Genomic DNA, 21,230 nt, shown 5'->3' on the forward strand with positions numbered 1-21,230 from the left:
AGGGTCTCAGAACTCTAGGAATGGAAAAACAGCCAATGTTCTGTATTCTATTCCATTTCAGGGTTTCCAGGCAGGTTGATAACTTATCTATTTCTTGGATCTCCAGGAAAGAACATAATGGTGATTCAATCTTTTTTTTTTTTTTTCCTTGACACCTTGTTCTGAGGTATAAGAAATCCTGACATTTAGGGAATTATTCCAGCTTAGATTTTTTTTGTTGCAGTGTGGTGTACCTATCTATTTCTCATCTATCTCCCACAGAGAACTGATGGTTCCCTACATTCTTTACATCTTGGATGGCAAAATGGCAATCAATGCCTAGAGTGTTGTATTAGTGGAGGTGGAAGCCAAATGTGTTTGGGTGAAATTGTACCAATTAGTGATGCCTGCCATAGTTGCAGGCTAGAGGAGTGGCCTTGTTCATTATCATTCATGCCAGTAATTTTCAATCTCTTTTCTTCCTTGCAAGCTTTATTGAGGAAGACTCTCTTGCAGATATGGAGGCTGAAGTTTGAGTGGGGAGGGGAAGCAGTGGCATACTGGAACATCTTGTGGCAGCTAAGATAATCTGATCAGGAGAGTTGCAGGGAGGCATAGCCCAGGTAGGGTAGGGGGCTGACTGGGAGACCAGTAGCATGAGCTAACACTCTCGTAATGTCCGTCCTGGCCTATAAAGAACAGGTCATTATTTTATTTATTAAATATAATAATAAGTTATTTGTAAAATGAGATCTGACTACATGACAATGCGTGTATGGATATGTTTCCCCTCAGCTAGGAGGCTGTATGAGGAGAGGGAGAAAGTACAGGGCATACTCTATACTCTGTATTCTGTTCCATTATTGTTGAGGGCTTCTGAGGGGAGGTGTTTATAATCTAACAAATTTAGAACATATATAGCAGAGTGTGGCATCTGTAAGATGATTTATTGAAGAAGAAGCTTCAGAGTATTCAGGATGCTCTTGCCCAGGGCAGTCCATACTCTCCCTAGCTGCAGTGTTTGTATGCTACCCAGGGCAAGGTGGGCTCCTCTGGATGGGAAGCCACATCAGCAAGATGGAATCAGTTCTGTCACGAGGCACCTGACCACAGGAAGACCAAGCTTTCATGCAGGTCTGCTTACTCTGGAATCTGGAGAGTGGAGAATCAAATATACTCACAGGATCTCACCTTCAGTTACCTCTTCCCTTTCCTCACCCCTCATCCCCTACCAAAGGCCAATGGACCTGGAGATGTGTTGCTTTTGAAGGGAATCTGTAAAGCACTGTCATCCTTGGTCATGTTCTCAGATTGCCTCCTGAGAATGTTGTGCAAAGAGTGTGGTTGTAGATGTGGCTAAAACTACCACCTTTGGAGTTAACATGAGTTTGAAACTGGCTCCATCATCAGGGAACTTAGAATCTTGGGCAGGTTCTTGAAAAGCTCTGAGCCTTTCCCTCATCAGCAAAATGAGGGCAGTAGAAGGAGCTGATTGATGAGGTTCTCATGAGGACTAAATGCAACTAATACTAACTAGACTACTGACCCATGAACTAATAGTAATGCCTGGAACATACTGATGTTCAATAGGTATTAGTTACAACTGTATCTCCTAGAGGCAAGGCCAAGTTCCCTCTCAACTTACACAGTCTCTTATTCTAGGGCACAGTGGTACAAAAAAGCTCTGGACATAAATTTTAGGAGACACATTTCCTGAGCATCTATTTCATCAATTATAAATTAGAAGGGTGGACCAGATGATATTAAAATTTCCTTCTGGCTTCAAAAGGCCAGTTTTCTCTAATCCTGAACTTATATTCTTCAAGGTGCTCAATAATGCTGCTCGATTGACAGTTTACTCTTTGTTTTCATGTCCCTGACTTTGAGACTCAATGTTATTGACTCGGGGGCTATATTAACGAACAAGGGAAGGCATATTTTATAAACAGTCAGATTTCAGAGAAGAGAAGGCCCTACCTGTATAGCACAGTGCCCGCTTCTTTTTCCCACAAGGCTCATCATTCCACTTGCCAGGGGCTGATGAACTCTTGATGTAGATCTCCACGCAGTCCTGGTTTTTATTCTTGTTGTTGGGCTCATTGTCAGCCCAGTTCTCAGCCTCCTTGGTGAGAGTCTTTTTGGTTCCCACCCAGGTCCATTGATTGTTGATCTTTCGGATCCCAATCCAGTAGTAAGAACTGTGGTAAGGTATGGCCTCATTGAGGTAAGCAATCTCATTTTTATTCTGGATAGCTATTAAATCCGTGTAGTACTTCTGGCAGAATTCCCGGGAATAATTCCATGAATATGATTTGTTGCTGTAATGATAGGTCCATGCTGCCACTTCTTTCTGGTTAATTAGCTCTAAGTAAAGGAAAGTGTGGGTCAGGTTAGCACCCCTAATGAGAAGGAGATTGTGAGCATAAGTTCACTTCTGTGTAGTCAGATGAGTTTGACTAGAAGACAAATACCAAAAACATGACCATTTTATGTCTAATCTAGTTGTTTTAAGGAAAAAGAGTGGTTACCATCTTTTACTTGAAAGTATACTTAAGTCGGAATAAGAAAATGTCCTCTTCTGAGAATCCTTGGTATTCAAGATCTGGAATCATAAGATACCAGAGTTGGAAGGGACCATAGAGGTCATCTAATCTTCTCCTTTTATAAATGGAGGAGACATTAAATAATTTGCCCAAACCCAAAGTAAATGACATGTAAAATGTTTCAATGGCTGCCTCATATCTCCAGGTGCTAACTCTTCACATGGAAAGTAAGATGCTTTATGATCTGGCACCTACCTGCTGGTCCAGCCTCATCACCCACCATATTTACTTTTTTAGCAAAACTTAAGCCCCACTTCCATGCCTTTGCATGTGCTCTTCCTGCTCTTCTGGCTGCCCTGCCCGCTTAGGCGTGGTAACTTTCCTCCCCTACTTTCCTGACTTCTCCAGGTGGGCTTGGTATTCAGCTCCCACTGTACCCTTCTCTGTCTCCACCTCCCTTACTGCCAGGTATTGCAGCATCTGTCTATATGACATGGGTCGCATGTGCTAGATTTTGAATCCTGATGGTGGTCTCTTTTTACCTCTGGATTCTTAACGCCAAGCACGGAGCCTGGCACTTAACAGGCATTCGCTCCATACTTGTTGGGTGAAACACAACAGGTTTGTGGCAGAGGCTCATTGTATCTCCCGGTTTGCAATCTTACACTCATTTCCACTGCCCTGGGCTGTTTCCCTTTGATAAATTACTTCCTCCATCTCTGCTTACTCACTCGTTAAAATAAGGCTTAAAACAGGCCTTTTAAAGGGACGTTTGTGAACTCAAATGAAATAAAGAATGTGCCCCTTAAAGGTATAAAGGGCACTATGATTCGAGGTATTGTTATCCTGGCCGGTGGGAGTTCACCCCAGCCAGAAGAGGCCAGTTCCCATGTGAAAAGGTGTACAATGTAAGCAATCAAACCTGGAAATGGCTCTATTTCCTATTTATAAAGTCTCGTTCCTATTCAACCTTCTTCTCTGCTGCCCACAAGAGGGTCGTTTCCATTTGTGCCTCCCTCACAGGCACCTCCGTGGCATTTTTTTGCCCGAAGACTTTATTCTGATGTCACCAGGGCTGCATATTGGCTTGCATGGACTCTCGGCAATTTTGCCTTTGGAGTTCCCTTCCTCGATAATAAAATATTAAAAACTGTATTTTATAACTGCATTGGTATGAAGGTGAACATATTAGTATTATACACTAAAACATTTTGGGGAGGCCTAGAAGAAAATGATTTTTAAAGAAATTAAAGCATTTTTATGGGTCCCTAAAAGTAACGTGGGCCTGTGTCTATTGAGTCTAATGGAGAAGTTGGCACTGGGTATATCTGTTTACGTTCTTCCTGAAGCCTTTTCTACCAATAGGATGGTGTCGGGTGCATTTTTCCTCCAGGAATCTGGGCTTGAACTGTTTTCTAATACCTCATAACAACCGGCTCCCATCCTTAATTTCTCCCACTTGGAGAAGTTACCCTAATCACTGAGGGCCAGGTGAAGGGTTAGCATAAACTTTACCAGAGATCAGGGCACTGAAGCAAAAGAGTTGGGTGGTACTGAAGACCACTCTCTGAAATCTCCAGTTCCAGATGGCTTTTAGGCAGCTGGCCTGTAATAAGAAAAGAAAACGTCCCTTTAGTATCCATGTGCAATCACTGTGACCAAAAAATTCTAGTTAATAATCATGGTTTTGAGTTACAATCCTGCCTGTTTCCATTAGGGGGTGGCTCAAGCCATCTACTCCCTTTTTATTTCTCTCTGCTCTGCTTGAGTCCTACCCCAGTTGGACACTGCACCAAGGCTCAGGACAAAATTCATTTCTTCATTCATTCAACAAATATTTATTGAGTAACTACTTTGTGCCACTAGTATTTGGTTTTCTGACATATTTTGTAATATTTATGTAAAAAACACTGTCATTATTATTATGCAATAATCTCCCTTTAAGAACTGGTATGCCATACCCAAGAGTGATAAGAAGTCACACAGAAACTCCATGATCCATACAGTTGTCTGACCTATACTTTGATGCACAGAGCATCAACAAATTGTGCTGTGCTATGTCATCTATCCTATATTATTGATGTGTTTTCTTTTCTTGCTTTATCATTTCAGCATATATCTATAATATTATCCAATGCTTAATGTATACATGTATTATACATATATATTTACTTTTTATTAATATATGAATAATAAACATATTCCCCTTGGATCTATAGCAAGTATGATTTCTCATGAGCTCCCTTCTGTTGGGATTTCATCAAATCTATTAACATTTTTAAAGCGTTTTTAGACAAATAAGTTCTGTAAATGTTCATCCAACACCCTCATGTTACACATGAGAATACTGAAGGTTGGAGAGTCTAAAATAACATTCAAAAGGACAGAAGCAGAGCCTGACTTTGAAACAAGCGCTTTTTCCACTTTACTTTTTTACTTTTGTAAACCTCCAGGCTTTCAAATCCATGCTGCGTTGTTGTCAATGATAGAATATGTGTCATGACCAAGCCTAGCTGCCACATCTGTACTCATCCAGAGCTACCCCAATATAACCGCCAACATAAAACTTGTGCATTTGCTTTGCAATTGAAGCTTTATTGCTCTTCCAGCCAGATTGCTACCCCAAACCCTTCCCATATAGAAATTCTCAACTGCCACAGCTGGGCTCCAGAGATGGATGATGTAGGCTGTATGGGGAGGGTGGGATGTGGTAGTGTGTGTGTGCATGTGCACAGTGCATACACACTGTTGAGTACAGCCAGACCGGACAGTGAGGTGGATACAACACAAATCAGTGAAAGTCTCCCAGATAGTGGGGTTATCTTTCTATAAGAAGCCTGGCAGTTTTCCATCTAGGAGTTTCTGAATATTGGCTTTAATAAGCAGGGACATTTTGTGTTCTTATGAAGTAGGACACTAATCAACTGGCCTCTGCAGGACCTACCTATTATCAAACACTGGGAGTATCATAATGTTATGATTTATGGTGCTGTTTATTTGCACAGGAAGTATGGTGATAATCCCTTAGTGGAAACTTAATCCCCTGGAGTTCTCTGTGGATTGTATTATATCACCAGCTATCATTAGTACCATATTTCTATTCAGTACCCAAAGAGTACCATGCCAGGTTCTACAGCAGAAATCTTTAAACCAGAATGAGCCTGGCTTCCCAAGGGGTACACAAACAAGGAGGATTTAAGTAAATCTGTGTTCAGATTCTCAACTCCAACATGTGCACTTTCCTAAAACCAATCTGCCTACAAATGTGTCCTTCTTCCATTTTATAAAAGAAATCATAACTTTTATAACTTGACTCTTATTTATCATTAGGCCTTGCCTCTGTATGTAAAAAACATCAGTGGGTGTGCCAAACAGAGACCATCCAAAATATTGGTTTAGATCTTGACAACATGAATGCTTCAAATGATAGTGTAACAAGTCTGTTTCAAGTCCAGTGGTTTCCATTTCTCTCTTTTCATCAGCTTTGATGAAGACCCACTTAAGTTGTCAGATGCTAGACCATTGACTAAATGTTGAAAATACATCACTCTGTAATTTAGGACATGAAACTTGGAAGGAATTCAAAGAATTGAGAGACATTGCTATAATAAGCTTCCATTTCCATTTACTTAGTCATATGAATAAAAGTCCTTAATGCTTAAAAATCCTCAAAATATGAAATTTAGGAATAGAATTGATGCTGAACTTGTTTGATTGTATCAATAAATAATATTCATACAGGGTTACATGAATAGGGGAATAGCCCCTCTTCTCATGTAGAGATGCATCTTCAACAGCATTTTAAATAGGGAAGTTTAAATTACTTATCAAAATTTGTAGTATGTTTATGCTATTTCATTTAATTGTGTACTAAAAGTAATTGTCATGCTTACTCAATCAAAAAGGTGAAAAATTTAGCAGAGATTTATGGTTTCAGAAAATTGCATCTTTTACATTTCAACTTAATTATGTTCTTATTTTTATAAAGAAGTATGATATAGTGATCAATAAAATACTTTAACCTTAAAAATGAATTAGATTTAAATTCTGTAGAGGAGGTGAAATAGAAATAGGTATTAAAGAAGAAAAAATGAATAATATAAAATTCCCTATTATGAGAAACTAGTTTATGTTTTTTTAAGTGATAAGTGTTATCAGATCACTATGGTATTTTATTCCATTGGACAAATTCTAGTAAATGATGTTATATTTATTTACTGTAAAAGGCCAATCTTTATAATGTACTGGAAATTCCATCTTTTATTTAAAAACTTATGATGAAAAATTTTAGCTCTCCACTTATAAAGGTTCAAGAGGTTATTTAGTTTTTCAGAATTTTTTTGGAGGTACAGAAGCAAAAATATTGCTGGTGAAGAGCACAGTAATGTAGCCTAATGAAGGGAACCTCAATATTTGCTTCTGAAACTCTACTGTGTTTCTTCTTGGTTAGATTGGAGGAGGATCGCAGTGTTTTTAATCTAGTGGTGCTCTTCCTGTGCCCTTAGAAAGTGGTTTTCTTCCTGTAGAGAGTATTTCTAGGGGTTTCTTTTGCTTTGGGACCAGCTCAAGGAAGTGTGTTGGGACAGTGACCAGGTGAGGCTCCTATTCCCTATCTCCATTCCCAACTCCTCCCACTATCCCAACAGAGCTGTTTTATGTTTTAACTTGTTTGTTTAAACTTTTCAGTATGGTTTGGTTTAAACAAAATATATATATAGAGAGAGACAGAGTGCTAGTTTTGAACATTTTAAGGTTTTAGAGGACTGGTAAGTGCTTCTGATCAAGACACAATATCTAAGAAAGGAAAATGCAAGTCACTGGGTGTCCCCTGCTTTAATCTGACCATACTTCTCTGTTTTTTAAAATCAAATACCAAGCATCACCTCTCATAGAATGTTTGAGAGCTGTAGGAACCGTAAAGATTACTCCAAATCAATTAGGCATTTCTCCAGCATTCTTCAGCAGATCTTTTAGACCATGGATGCTCAAGATGGGACCACCATCACTGCCTATCACTGAGAATCGGCGAATTTAGATGATTTGCCAAAGCTTCCGCACTGGAATGTATGTTGGGTTAACACAGTGATTCTTATTTTCACAGAACTCCTGTACTCCTTTGAAAGTCTGATAAAAGCCATAGTCAGGATTCTTTTTTTAAAAATTGCAGACTTGCAGCTTTTTAGACAATTTCAGAATGTTCATGGACCCCAAGTTCAAATCTCTGTGTTAACTGTAAGGCAGCACCTTGACTCATTGGCAACTGACAAGGGTTTTGTGTGTGGATGTGGAGGACGAATGATGCTTAAAAATCTTCATTCGAGTAATAATTTCCCTCTGAAACTTCCTTGAAGTGGGTAAGCCTTCTCACATCTGCCCCTGCTCTCAGTGTCATCTTTAGGACAGGGGTCTACATTGGTGAAGAGTTAAGGACTCTGTCCTGGTGTTTGTTACTAAACAAGTTAAGCGTTGAAACACCAGGAAATGCCTCTCTAGGAGGAGCAGCCGTGTACTCTGCTAATTTTTACTTTAATGTTCTTTGGCAACCTGCTTCAAACTGGAAGTCACTGGGAAGGAGTCTGAGATGGGGTCATTAGAATAACATCCTGTACCTGTGTAAACCTTCATGAAGGCTGCTTTGCACCGTGGTAATCTTTAATGTTACTTTTCAAATAACTAAAAGTGATTGCAGGGTGAAGAGAGAGGCAGAGACAAAGTAGAAGGAGCCAGAAGTGTTTTTCCCTCGACCTTTGCATAGAAAGAGGTAGTAAATGCCAGTAAGAATCCCATGGCTGCCAGCATTCTGGGTGGCTTACAAAGTTGGCAGGAGTGGTACCATGGAAAGGCGATTGGAGGGGGGGTCAAGATGGCATACTAGGAGGATGTGGAATTCGCATCTCTGCACAACTAGGGCACCTACCAGGCACCAGTGGGGGACCATGGACACCTAAGGGGACGGAGGAACCCCCAGCGACTGGGTAGGATGTGGCGCATTGGGGGGAGTGAGGGGGGAGGAGAAGTGGAGGAGGGACAGGACTGGTACCACTGAGGGGCGGCTAGGGGAGGGGAAGGGATCCCACTCCTGAAGGGGGAAATTGGGGGACTATTGGGAGGGCAGAGGATCAAAAGGGAGCATGACCAGGTTTCCCCTGCCCACTTGGGCCCCCGGGAGCCTGCTGAGATCCCTGGCCTGATCCTCTGCCCACTGAGGCCCCCTCAGCCATGCAGGTCCTGAGGAAGTGGGAGGGAGGGAAGGGAAGCAAAAGTAAAGGCCGGACCCCTGGGGCCTGGACCCCTGAGGGGTGGCTGGGGGAGAGGAGGAGTTCCTACACCCAGCAGGACCCACCCATGGTTAGGGGTCCAGCAGGGATGGGGGAGACCATGGGGGGGATGGTGGGGGAGGGGTGCGGAGGGATGGAAGGGAACGCAGCCAGCACTTTCCCTATCCACATAGGCACCGGGGAGCCTGTTGGGCTCCTAGGCCTAATCCTCTGCCCTCAGAGCCTCCCTCCTGCTCCACAGAGCCCAAGACCCGCCCCTACACCCCCACCCAGGACCCTACTTCTACACTCGGAGACCCCATCTGAGATGCCCTCCAACATGATGGGCCTAAACCCCCACCCACACCCCCTCACCCAGTACCTTGCCTCCACACTCGGGTGCTGCCTCTCCCCTTTCACACAGGTCCTAAGCAGAGGCCCTGCCCCATGCTTGAACTCGCCCTTCTTAGGCCCTGCTCCCAAGGCCTTTTCTGGTTGCATGGGTCCTGGGCCTAGGCTCCACCCACCCCTAAACCCCACCCTTGCCTAAGTTTCACCCCCGCCTAAACTCTGCCCCCCATAGCCAAGGCTTTTTTTTTCTTTTTTCCTCTTTTAGATTGGGGTTTTGTTTTACCTTGTTGATTCATTTGTATTTTTATTTTTTCTAATCTTTTCTTTTTCTAATTTTATTTTATTCTTTATACTTTGTTATCATTCTGCTCTTTTTGGCTTGTTCCCCTCTTTTCTTTTTTCTGTTGTGGTTTTCTTTTACCTTGTTGCCATTGTTTCAATTATATTTTTATTTTTCCTAATAAATTTTTTATCTTTCTAATTTTATTTTGTTTTTTATTCTTTCTTATTGTATTGCTCCTTTTTTCCTCTTTTCTTTTTTCATTTTTTTGCTGTGCCACATGGCTTGTAGTATCTTGGTTCCCAGGCTGGAGGTTGGGCCCAAGCTACTGTGGTGGGAGCTCTGAGTTCAAACCACTGAACTAACAGAGAACCTCAGACCCCAGGGAATATTAATCAGACTGAGGCCTTCTGGAGGTCCTCATCTCAGCATCCAGACCCAGTTCTATCCAACTGCCTTCAAACTCCATTGCTGAACGCCTCAGGCCAAATAACCAGTAAGACAGGAATACAGCACCACCCAACAAAAAACAAACAAAAAAAAAGAATGACAAAAAATATGTTACAGACAAAGGAGCAAGGTAAAAACCTACAAGACCAAATAAATGAATGAAATAGGCAACCTACCTGAGAAAGAATTCAGAGTAATGATAGTAAAAATGATACAAAATCGTGGAAACAGAATGGAGGAATTACAAGAAACATTTAACAAGGATCTAGAAGAACTAAAGAGCAAACAAACAGTGATGAACAACACAATAACTGATATGAAAAAATATTCTAGAAGGAATCAATAACAGAATAACTGAGGCAGAAGAACGGATAAGTGAGCTGGAAGATAAAATGGTGGAAATAACTGCCAGGGAGCAGAATAAAGAAAAGAGAATGAAAAGAATTGATGACAATCACAGAGACCTCTGGGACAACATTAAATGCACCAACATTTGAATTATAGGGGTCCCAGAAGAAGAAGAGAAAACAGAGGGTCTGAGAAATAATTGAAGGATTATAGTCAAAAACGTCCCTAAAATGGGAAGGGAAATAGTCAATCAAGTCCAGGAAGCACAGAGAGTTCCATACTGGATAAACTCAAAGAGAAACACACCAGGACACATATTAATCAAACTATCAAAAATTAAATAAAAAGAAAAAATATTAAAAGCAGCAAGGGAAAAGCAACAATTAACATACAAGGGATCCCCATAAGGTTAACAGCTGATCTTTCAGCAGAAACTCTGCAAGCCAGAAGGGAGTGGCAGGACATACTTAAAATGATGAAAGGGAAAAACCTATATCCAAGATTACTCTACCCAGCAAGGATCTCATTCAGATTCAATGAAGAAATCAAAAGCTTTACAGACAAGCAAAAGCTAAGAGAATTCAGCACCACCAAACCAGCTCTAGAACAAATGCTAAAGGAACTTCCCTAAGCGGGAAACATAAGAGAAGGAAAAGACCCACAAAAACAAACCCAAATCAATTAAGAAGATGGGAATAGGAACATACATATCAATAATAACCTTGAATATAAATGGATTAAATACTCCAACCTAAAGACACAGACTGGCTGAATGGATACAAAAACAAGACCCTTAGATATGCTGTCTACAAGAAACCCACTTCAGAGCTAAGGACACATACAGACTTTAAGTGAGGGGATGGAATAAGATATTCCATGCAAATGGAAATCACAAGAAACCTGGAGTAGCAATACTCATATCAGATAAAATAGACTTTAAAATATAAAATAAAGGCTGTTATAATAGATAAGTAAGGACACTACATAATGATCAAGGGATCAATCCAAGAAGAAAACATAACAATTATAAATATTTATGCATCCAACATAGGAGCCCCTCAATACATAGGGCAAATGCTAACAGCCATAAAAGGAAAAATCGACTGTAACACAATAATAGTGGGGGACTTTAACACCCCTCTTACACCAATATACAGATCATCCATACAGAAAATACACCAATATACAGATCATCCATACAGAAAATCAATTAGGAACACAAGCTTTAAATGACACAACAGACCAGATAGACTTAATTGATATTTTTAGGACATTCCACCCAAAAGTGGAAGAGTACACTGTCTTCTCAAGTGCACACAGAACGTTCTCCAGAATAGATCACATTTTGGGTCACAAATCAAGCCTTGGAAAATTTAAGAAAATTGAAATCATATCAAGCATCTTTTCTGACCACAACGCTGTGAGATTACAAATCAATTACAGGACAGAAACAGTAAAAAACACAAATACATGGAGGCTAAACAGTGCGCTGCTAAATAACCAAGAGATCGCTGAAGAAATCAAAAAATACCTAGAAACAAGTGACAATGAAAACATTACGATTCAAAACCTATGGGACACAGCAAAAACAGTTCTAAGAGGGAAGTTCATAGCAATTCAGACTCACCTCAAGAAACAAGGAAAATCTCAAATAAACAATATAACCTTACACCTAAAGCAACTAGAAAAAGATGAACAATGAAAACCCCAAATTAGAAGAAGGCAAGAAATCATAACGATCAGAGCAGAAATAAGTGAAATAGAAACAAAGAAAACAATAGGAAAGATCATAAAACTAAAAGCTGCTTCTTTGAGAGGATAAACAAAATTGATAAACCTTTAGCCAGAGTCATCAAGAAAAAAAGAGAGAGGACTCAAATCAATAAAATTAGAAATGAGGGCTTCCCTGGTGGCGCAGTTGTTGAGAATCCGCCTGCCAATGCAGGGGACATGGGTTCGTGCCCCGGTCCGGGAAGATCCCACATGCTGTGGAGTGGCTGGGTCCGTGAGCCATGGCCACTGAGCCTGCACGTCCGGAGCCTGTGCTCCGCAACGGGAGAGGCCACAACAGTGAGAGGCCCGCGTACCACAAAAAAAAAAAAAAAAAAAAAAAAAAAAAAAAAATTAGAAATGAAAAAGGAGAGATTACAACTGACACTGCAGAAATACAAAAGATCATAAGAGACTAGTACAAGCAACTATATGCCAATAAAATGGACAAACCAAAAGAAATGGACAAATTCTTAGAAAAGTACAACCTTCCAAGATTGAACAGGAAAAATTAGAAAATATAAACAGACCAGTCACAGGTAATGAAACAGAAACTGTAATTAAAAATCTTCCAACAAACAAAAGACCAGGACAAGATGGCTTCACAGGTGAATTCTATCAAATATTTAGGGCTTCCCTGGTGGCGCAGTAGTTGAGAGTCCGCCTGCTGATGCAGGGGACACGGGTTCGTACCCTGGTCCGGGAAGATCCCACATGCCACGGAGCGTCTGGGCCCGTGAGCCATGGCCGCTGGGCCTGTGTGTCCGGAGCCTGTGCTCCGCAACGGGAGAGGCCACAGCAGTGAGAGCCCCGCGTACTGCAAAACAAACAAACAAACAAAACCCCCAAATATTTAGAGAAGAGTTAACACTTATCCTTCTCAAACTCTTCCAAAACATTGCAGAGGTAGGAACACTCCCAAACTCATTCTACGAGGCCACCATCACCCTGATACCAAAACCAGGCAAAGATATCACAATAAAAGAAAATTATAGACCAATATCACTGATGAACATAGATGCAAAAATCCTCAACAAAATACTAGCAAACAGAATCCAACAACACATTAAAAGGATCATACACCATGATCAAGTGAGATTTATCCCAGGGAGGCAAGGGTTCTTCAATATACCCAAAACAGTCAATGTGATACACCATATTAACAAATTAAAGAATAAAAACCATATGATCATCTCAATAGATGCAGAAAAAGCTTTTGACAAAATTCAACACCCATTTATGGTAAAAAAAACTCTCTGTAAAGTGGGCATAGCAGGAACCTACTTCAACATAATAAAAGCCATATATGACAAACCCACAGCAAACATCATTCTCAATGGTGAAAAACTGAAAGCATTTCTTCTAAGATCAGGAACAAGACAAGGATGTCCACTCTCACCACTATTATTCAATATAGTATTGGAAGTCCTAGCCACAGCAATCAGAGAAGAAAAAGAAATAAAAGGAATACAAATTGGAAAAGAAGTAAAACTGTCACTGTTTGCCAATGACGTGATATTATACATAGAAAATCCTAAAGATGCCACCAGAAAACTACTAGAACTAATCAATGAATTTGGTAGGGTTGCAGGATACAAAATTAATTCACAGAAATCTCTTGTATTCCTATACACTAACAACAAAAGATCAGAAAGAGAAATTAAGGAAACAATCCCATTTACCATCACAACAAAAAGAATAAAATACCTAGGAATAAACCTACTTAAGGAAGCAAAACACCTGTACTCAGAAAACTATAAAACACTGTTGCAAGAAATCAAAGATATCATAAACAGATGAAGAGATATACCATGCAACTGGATTGGAAGAATCAATATTGTGAAAATGACTATACTACCCAAAGCAATCTACAGGTTCAGTGCAATCCCTACCAAATTGCCAATGGCATTCTTCACAGAACTAGAACAAGAAATTTTACAATTTGTATGGAAATACAAAAGACCCCGAATAGCCAAAGCAATCTTGAGAAAGAAAAACAGAGCTGGAGGAATCAGGCTCCTTGACTTCAAACTATACCACAAAGCTACAGCAATCAAGACAGTATGGTACTGGCACAAAAACAGAAATATAGATCAATGGAACAAGATAGAAAGCCCAGAGATAAACACACGCACATTTGGTCACCTCATCTTTGACAAAGGAGGCAAGAATAAACAGTGGAGAAAACAGTGGAGAAAAGCCTCTTCAGTAAGTGGTGCTGGGAAAAATGGACAGGTACATGTAAAAGAATGAAATTAGAACACTCCATAACAACATACACAAAAATAAACTCAAAATGGATGAAAGACCTAAATGTAAGGCCAGACACTATAAAACTCTTAGAGGAAAACATAGGCAGAAAACTTCATGACATAAATCACAGCAAGATCCTTTTTGACCCACCTCCTAGAGTAATAGAAATAACAACACAAATAAACAAATGGGACCTAATGAAACTTAAAAGCTTTTACGCAGCAAAGGAAACCACAAAAAAAAGATGAAAGAAAACCCTCAGAATGGGAGAAAATATTTGCAAATGAAACAATGGACAAATGATTAATCTCCAAAATGTACAAGCAGCTCATGCAGCTCGATATCACGAAAACAAACAACCCAGTCCAAAAATGGGTGGAAGACCTAAATAGATATTTCTCCAAAGAAGACATACAGATGGTCAACAAATGCATGAAAAGATGCTCAACATCACTAATCATTAGAGAAATGCAAATCAAAACCACAATGGGGTATCGCCTCACACTGGTCAGAATGGCCATCATCAAAATATCTACAAACGATAAATGCTGGAGAAGGTGTGGAGAAAAGGGAACCCTCCAGCATTGTTGGTGGGAATGTAAATTGGTACAGCCACTATGGAGAACAGTATGGAGGTTCCTTAAAAAACTACAAATAGAACTACCATATGACCCAGCAATCCCACTACTGGGCATATACCCTGAGAAAACCATAATTCAAAAAGAGACATATACCACAATGTTCATTGCAGCACTATTTACAACAGCCAGGACATAGAAGCAACCTAAATATCCATCAACACATGAATGGATAAAGAAGTGGCACATATATACAATGGAATATTACTTCAGCCATAAAAAGGAAAGAAATTGAGTTATTTGTAGTGAGGTGGATGGACCTAGAGACTGTCATACAGAGTGAAGTAAGTCAGTCAAAGAGAAAAACAAATACTGTATGCTAACGCATATGTATGGAATTTTAAAAATCAGTACTGATGAACCTAGTGGCAGGGCAGGAATAAAGACGCAGATGTAGAGAACAGACTTGAGGGGACGGGCCGGGGGAAGGGGAAGCTGGGATAAAGTGAGAGAGTAACACTGATATATATACACTACCAAATGTAAAATGGACAGCTAGTGGGAAGCAGCTGCATAGCACAGGGAGATCAGCTCGGTGCTTTGTGTCCAGCTAGAGGGGTGGGATGGGGAGGGTGGGAGGGAGGCTCAAGAGGGAAGAGATATGAGGATATATGTATACATATAGCTGATTCACTTTGTTGTACAGCAGAAACTAACACAACATTGTAAAGCATTTGTACTCCAATAAAGATGTGAAAAAAATTTTTTTAAAAAAGAAAGGTGATTCTGTTCTCCTGTCTATGTTGTAGACCACAGCCTTGAACTTTTGAAGCAGAACCTACAATGTCCCTCCCTAGACTCTCTGTCTTCTGCCTAGGTCCTGTCTGATTTCTCTCCTTCCTTTACAGTTCAGTTTTCTTAATTTCCTTGCCTCCCCTTTCCTCTCCAACCCCCAGTCCCTCCAGACTACAAAACTGCTCCTGCTGACTTTACCCCTGACATCTTAATTACCAAACCCAATGAAGTCTTTCCATCATTATCTTCCTTGACCTTTCTGCAGCAATAAATATTACTATTTCTTTTTGCTTAAAATGCTTCCCTTGGTTCTTCTCTTGATTCTTTTCTGACATCTTGAGCAACTCCTCTGAGTCTTCTCCTGAATCCACATCAACTCTCTTGCAGAGATAGAGATAGAGATTCCCCTGGGTTCCTGCCTCCCTGGCCCTATTCTCTTATCACTCTTCTGCTTTCCTAGGGCCTCCTTATGGTCATCTGTTTGCCAATGGCTCTCCATCAGCCTCTCCATCCCTGACTTTCCTCCTGAGCATGAAGTCTGCAATCCAAATGCAAAACAAACAGATGAGCACACACAGCTGGAGGCAGCTGCTGGCAGAGGCTTTTCAGGGCAAGGGATATGACTTACTCATGTCTGAATCCCAGCCATAGTAGAGAGCAGATGCTTAATCCTTAATAAATATGTTATAGCTGAATGAATGAATAAGTGAAAAATGGCAAGGGAATGACTGAAAGTAAGATAGAGACATGCTGAATGGCAAAATGTTGGAGAAAAATGTGATAATTAGAACTAAGTACAATATGGTTACAGCAGTGATCGTACCAAATGTAAAAGTGCATTATGATTAGGTAGAAGAGTATAATATGGCTGTGCAAAAAAATATGTTTTCGGCACTTGGTCTCATTCTCTTTCAGTATGAGAGAAACAAGGGTCATGATGGCTCGCATCCCATGTGAGAGAACAAAGGAGAAGGACTCACTCACTTAACTCCATGCGGGTGGCAGATGGGGATAAGTGGAGAAGTGGGGGAATCAGGACCTACCATAGCTGGTGTGTCTCAGGAAAGCCTGGAGAAGCATCAAATAGTGGCAGATCTTAGAAGAGGGAGATGTGAAGGCAAATTCCATGTAACTCTCTGGAGTGGGTGTGTCCCTTTGAAAGGTTCCAGCACCGAAGAAGGCTCATATAAGGGATGCATGTTCTTATGAACAGACAGTATCACTGACCCAAGTCCCATAACCTACCTGCCCACAGAGACCCTGAAGTCTTCCATCAGGTGGCACCAGGGAGGGAAGACCAAGGATCCCTTCACATCAATCTACCATCAAATCCTATTGACTTTACCTTCTGATGAGATACCTGGCCATTCTCCAGATTTCCACTTATTGCTGCAGCACTAATTCAGACATTATCATTTCCTTCCTGGACTGGAGAAATCATCTTCTCACTGGTCTCTTCTCAAGATTACCCATCTCCAGTTCTTTAATACTGTCTGAATGATATTCCTAACACAAAATCTGATCAGATTGCATCACTACTTAAAATCCATCAGCTGTTCCTACTCCCTGAGCAGTACATACCAGCTCCTTAAGATGACACTGTGAGGCTCTTCAAGATGAGGCTTCTTCCTATTTGTCTAGTCCCATCTCCTGCCATTACTCCTCAATTACACCCTGCCCCCACCACAATTCTACGGTGCATTTATAACACGACATCTTGTACTTTCCAGAATGCATGGTATGTTCCCCATGTTCTTTTTATGCCCAGAGCACCCTCTCCTTCTGTGGGTGCCTAGCTCTAAAAGTCCAAGAGTCTCCTCCTCAAAGATGCCTTCCCTATTACCAATCCCTTCCTCCCCACCCCAAGATAGGCATGCCCTTGTTATTGCCTGTGTTATTTCCCATTATTTATTTCAATAACTATCGATTTATTAAGTGCCTACAATGTGTCAGGCACTGTTATAGGCACTGGCAATTAAAATGATAAAAGAAGACACAATTCCTTTCCTCATGAAATGTACATTCTGTGGAAGACAGACAATGGAACAAACACCAATATATACACAACAGTACTGAACGAGTAAACATAAAAAATAGAAGACAGTGGTAAGTGCTAGGTAGAGAATTAAAACCGGGTTATGTGATAGAGTGACGGGGTGGTTATATTAGACAGGGAGGGAGGTCAGGGAAGACCTCTCTAAAAAGGTGGCATTTAAGCTGAGAGCAGAATGACCAGAAGAAACCAGTGAGAAGCAGGAGGAAAAGCATTAGACAGAAGGAAATGCTAATGTGCAGGCTTTAAGGTGGAAGGAAAATGTGAAGTGTTCAAAGAACATGAAAACCTCAGTGTTGCTAGGATGGAACGAGCAAGGGTAGAAGAGTATGAGATGAGACTGGGGACAGATCACTCTGGGCTTTAGGAACTAAAACAAGGGGGTGAGTTTTTTTGTTCTAAGTGCAAGACAAATGGGGCAGCAAGTAGATTTTAAGAGAGGTAGTGATGTGATCTGATTGCTGCTGAAAATTGGGAAGTCCTAGAGGTTAGTTGAAAAGAAGTTGGTCTGGAGTCAGATCTTGTGAGTTTGAAATGACAGTTGCAGAAGGGATCCAATTGCCAGGGTTTTGGACAGAGAAGCGTTCTGAATAGATACATCTAACGATGGTGTTTCTTTTTTGTAATTTGAGGTAATATTATAATCTGTAGTCTTTCAAATTAAAAAACAGCAAGTCTACAGGTGGTTTTAAACAAATGATTTCAACATTTATTTACATATACTTCTAGCACACTGCTAGGTGCATGGTGGGGTACCGAATAAATATTTGCAAATGTTGGATATTATAATATCTACAAAATCAGTTTGTTTTATCTTAGAAATTTCTTATGGGAAAGAAAGGAAATTAAAGAGGGTCAATGAGAGTACAAAGGGGGAAGGCAGATATGAGAGTCATTGAAGAGACAGAACTATACAACTTGTTGGTGGCAGAGTCTAGATTTTCAAGGCAGTACAACTGATATCATATCATTTCCCTTAAGTTTATGGGTGATGGTGGTAATATAACACAGATATTAGTGGCCTCAGCCTAAAGGCAGAAAATGAAACAGTGAAAGAAAGAGGTCTATAAGCCAAATAGCAAATAGAAATAAAGACAGGAAGGAGCCCAGGACAACATCAACACTAAGAATCAAAGCATATATATATATACACAAATATATATGTATTTAGACTCCTGATCACCATTATTTAGGATGAAATATTAGCATTAAATATAAAGTAGCATACTTAAAAGGTTTTTTAAGCCATTTGGACCATGGCTGATCTATATCTCTACAAACATAAAGGATTCATTTTGTGTATTTGACTTTATAAAATTTCTGTTTTGCTTTTCAAATAGAGAAATGAGTCACTTAGAAGACAATGTAATAATAAATTCCACTTATGAAACATCATGTGCCTACCCTCTAAGGTCAGGTCCAGAGTCTTTTCCTAGTACTGCCTGTTATGTAGTAAGTCACTGTGATGTTTGAGGGTTTGATTAATAAGCTTCCACTTACAAAGTTCTGAAACTGCACTTTCTAAGAGCTAGCAGCCAGCCCTGGAGAGCATGAACAATTTAATTACATTTTGAAAAATAGGTAATGGAAGGAAGAGTAAGAACTAGAATCAACAGACCTAAGATGGTTAAAAGGTATAAATGGAAATGAATCCAGACCTGCTTCTTAGTCCACTCACACCCTGACTAACATTGGCATAATTTAACTGTAAGTTCCCTGTCTAGCGTTCCCCCACTCTGAGATCCATCTGATTGAAAACACCCCACCAGAGAAACCTTAACATCTTTCCTCAGGTCCTAGGGTTAATTGAAGCTACTCTGAACTTGAAGTTGAATTTTCACACAGAGTTTGAGGTTCCAGAATCCCAAGAGACAAATGTGCACAAGGGCAAAGAAAGAGGTCTTTCTCGTAACAATAACAGCTAACATTTACTAATCCACAACTATGTGCCAGGCTCAGACCTAAATGCTTTTCAGTGTAAACTTATTTAATCCTCACAATGATGCTACAAAGTAGAGTACTATTATTCTGTCCATTTTATAGATGAGGAAACTGAGTCACTAACAGGACTGAGAGCTGAGGCAGAAATGGGAACTGTGTGAATACTCCACATTAGTCCCAGCAGACTCCCAGGGCTCAGAGAAAAAAATAGGCGAGCTGGGGATGAGAAAACATTTAACTGTCGTCTTGTCCCAGGGCACTTGCTCAGCCTTGCATTCCACCCAGACAGAAGAGCAATCCTGGAGAAGGCAGTTGAGAGTTAACCAGGTTTGCTCCAAGAGAGTCCCTGTAAGCCCTGCTAGGAAAAACAGCAGCTGTGGAGTCAGAGGACAGAAGTTCAGATCCAGACAACATCAAGCCTAACAGTGTACCTTAGGTAAAACACCTAGCCTCTCTGTAAGACACAGCAGCTTCATTTGTAACATGGACATAGCAACTCACAAGGATGTGGGGAGGGTCAAAGTGGACAGCAGGTTTTGAAATGCTTACAAACTCTAAAGGGCTACTCAACATAAAGCTCCACAATTACTGCTCTTCCTCATTTTCGGAAGCTTTACCTGCCTGACTCAGCTCCAAACCACTTCAACTCAACCACTTCCCATAGCAAAGAGAAATCAACTTACCATCTCCTCTGTGACATAGCCAGCTTACTGCTGTCTGTGCAGTCCAGACTTCTTATAGTCTTGCTGCCTCCCCTCAGCTGTCAGGCTGTTTAGAAAAGCAACTTCCTATTCACTTTCCTGAAAGTCACCACAGCCCTTCCCATGAAGTTCGAATGTAGATAAAACGGGAGCAGTGTTGGCAGCTTAGAAATAACAGTCACCGGGGAGGCGGGCAAGTGGGAGAGAGGGTTGCCGACTTCCATGGAATGTGGTCCACAGACAGGTGAGTGCGAATCACTCCTGGACATTCCAGACTGAGTAGCGTAGGAATCGTACCCACACCTGCAGTGGTCAGGTTTGCTTTGATGACGATATGAGCTCCAATTTAAGGTCATATATTGGAAAACTCACTTTGTCTTAATCATAATGTCTTAGTGTAAGTTTTCCAGTTACTGTGAAGTCTCAGTGAATGTTTTCTATTCCAGCAGGCTTCTGACAGAAAAGGGACAAATATAGTGACAAAAAATAATTAGGTGGGAAAGGGAAAGTCACTGAGGGTTTTCTGGCAATTGGAGGGATTGTTGGAAGGACTTTGGGAGTGAAAATATAAAACAGACATGGGTCATTATTAGAAAGGGACTTCTGCTTCTTAAATCAGACAAAAAGATGTAAAAATGGTTAGTGTGGGGAAGTAAAAGGCTGTGTGGCACAGTGGTTAAGAGACCCCACTTGGCTCCATGTGTGGATCTCCTCTAGCCAAACTACTTAAACTCTCTACACTTTTTTTTTTTCTAACTGTGAAATAGAATGATTAGAGCAGAACTTCTCTTACAGGGCTGTTATGTGATTAAATGAATTGATATGTGGAGAGTGCTTGAAACAATATCTGGTCCACAGTTAGCATTCAACAAATGTAGGCTATTATTATTACTTTTCAGATTTGCCATCAGACAGCAAAATCAAGTATCAA

The 21,230-nt window shown here is 40.6% G+C and overlaps 1 protein-coding gene across 8 annotated transcripts in view; it reads right to left on the reverse strand.

The window, feature by feature from the left end:
• SELP (selectin P) overlaps positions 1-20,624 on the reverse strand; it is a 46,127-nt gene extending 25,503 nt beyond the window's left edge. For 5 of the 8 annotated variants that reach the window (XM_067030473.1, XM_059042226.2, XM_067030460.1 and 2 more), the window contains exons 1-3: positions 20,282-20,441; positions 4,038-4,128; positions 1,957-2,343 (exon numbers count right to left, since the gene is read on the reverse strand). In XM_067030473.1, the coding sequence (XP_066886574.1) occupies positions 1,957-2,343; positions 4,038-4,128; positions 20,282-20,284 (481 nt within the window). In that variant the 5' untranslated portion in view covers positions 20,285-20,441. Of the gene's footprint in view, positions 1-1,956; positions 2,344-4,037; positions 4,129-20,281 lie in introns of all 8 variants that reach the window. The other 3 variants (XM_059042215.2, XM_059042241.2, XM_067030442.1) reach the window with 3 other exon arrangements.
• Between the last annotated feature and the right edge of the window lie 606 nt (positions 20,625-21,230).

Source organism: Kogia breviceps, chromosome 1 (genome assembly GCF_026419965.1).
Source record: "Kogia breviceps isolate mKogBre1 chromosome 1, mKogBre1 haplotype 1, whole genome shotgun sequence".
Classification (NCBI taxonomy): Eukaryota; Metazoa; Chordata; class Mammalia; order Artiodactyla; family Physeteridae; genus Kogia; species Kogia breviceps.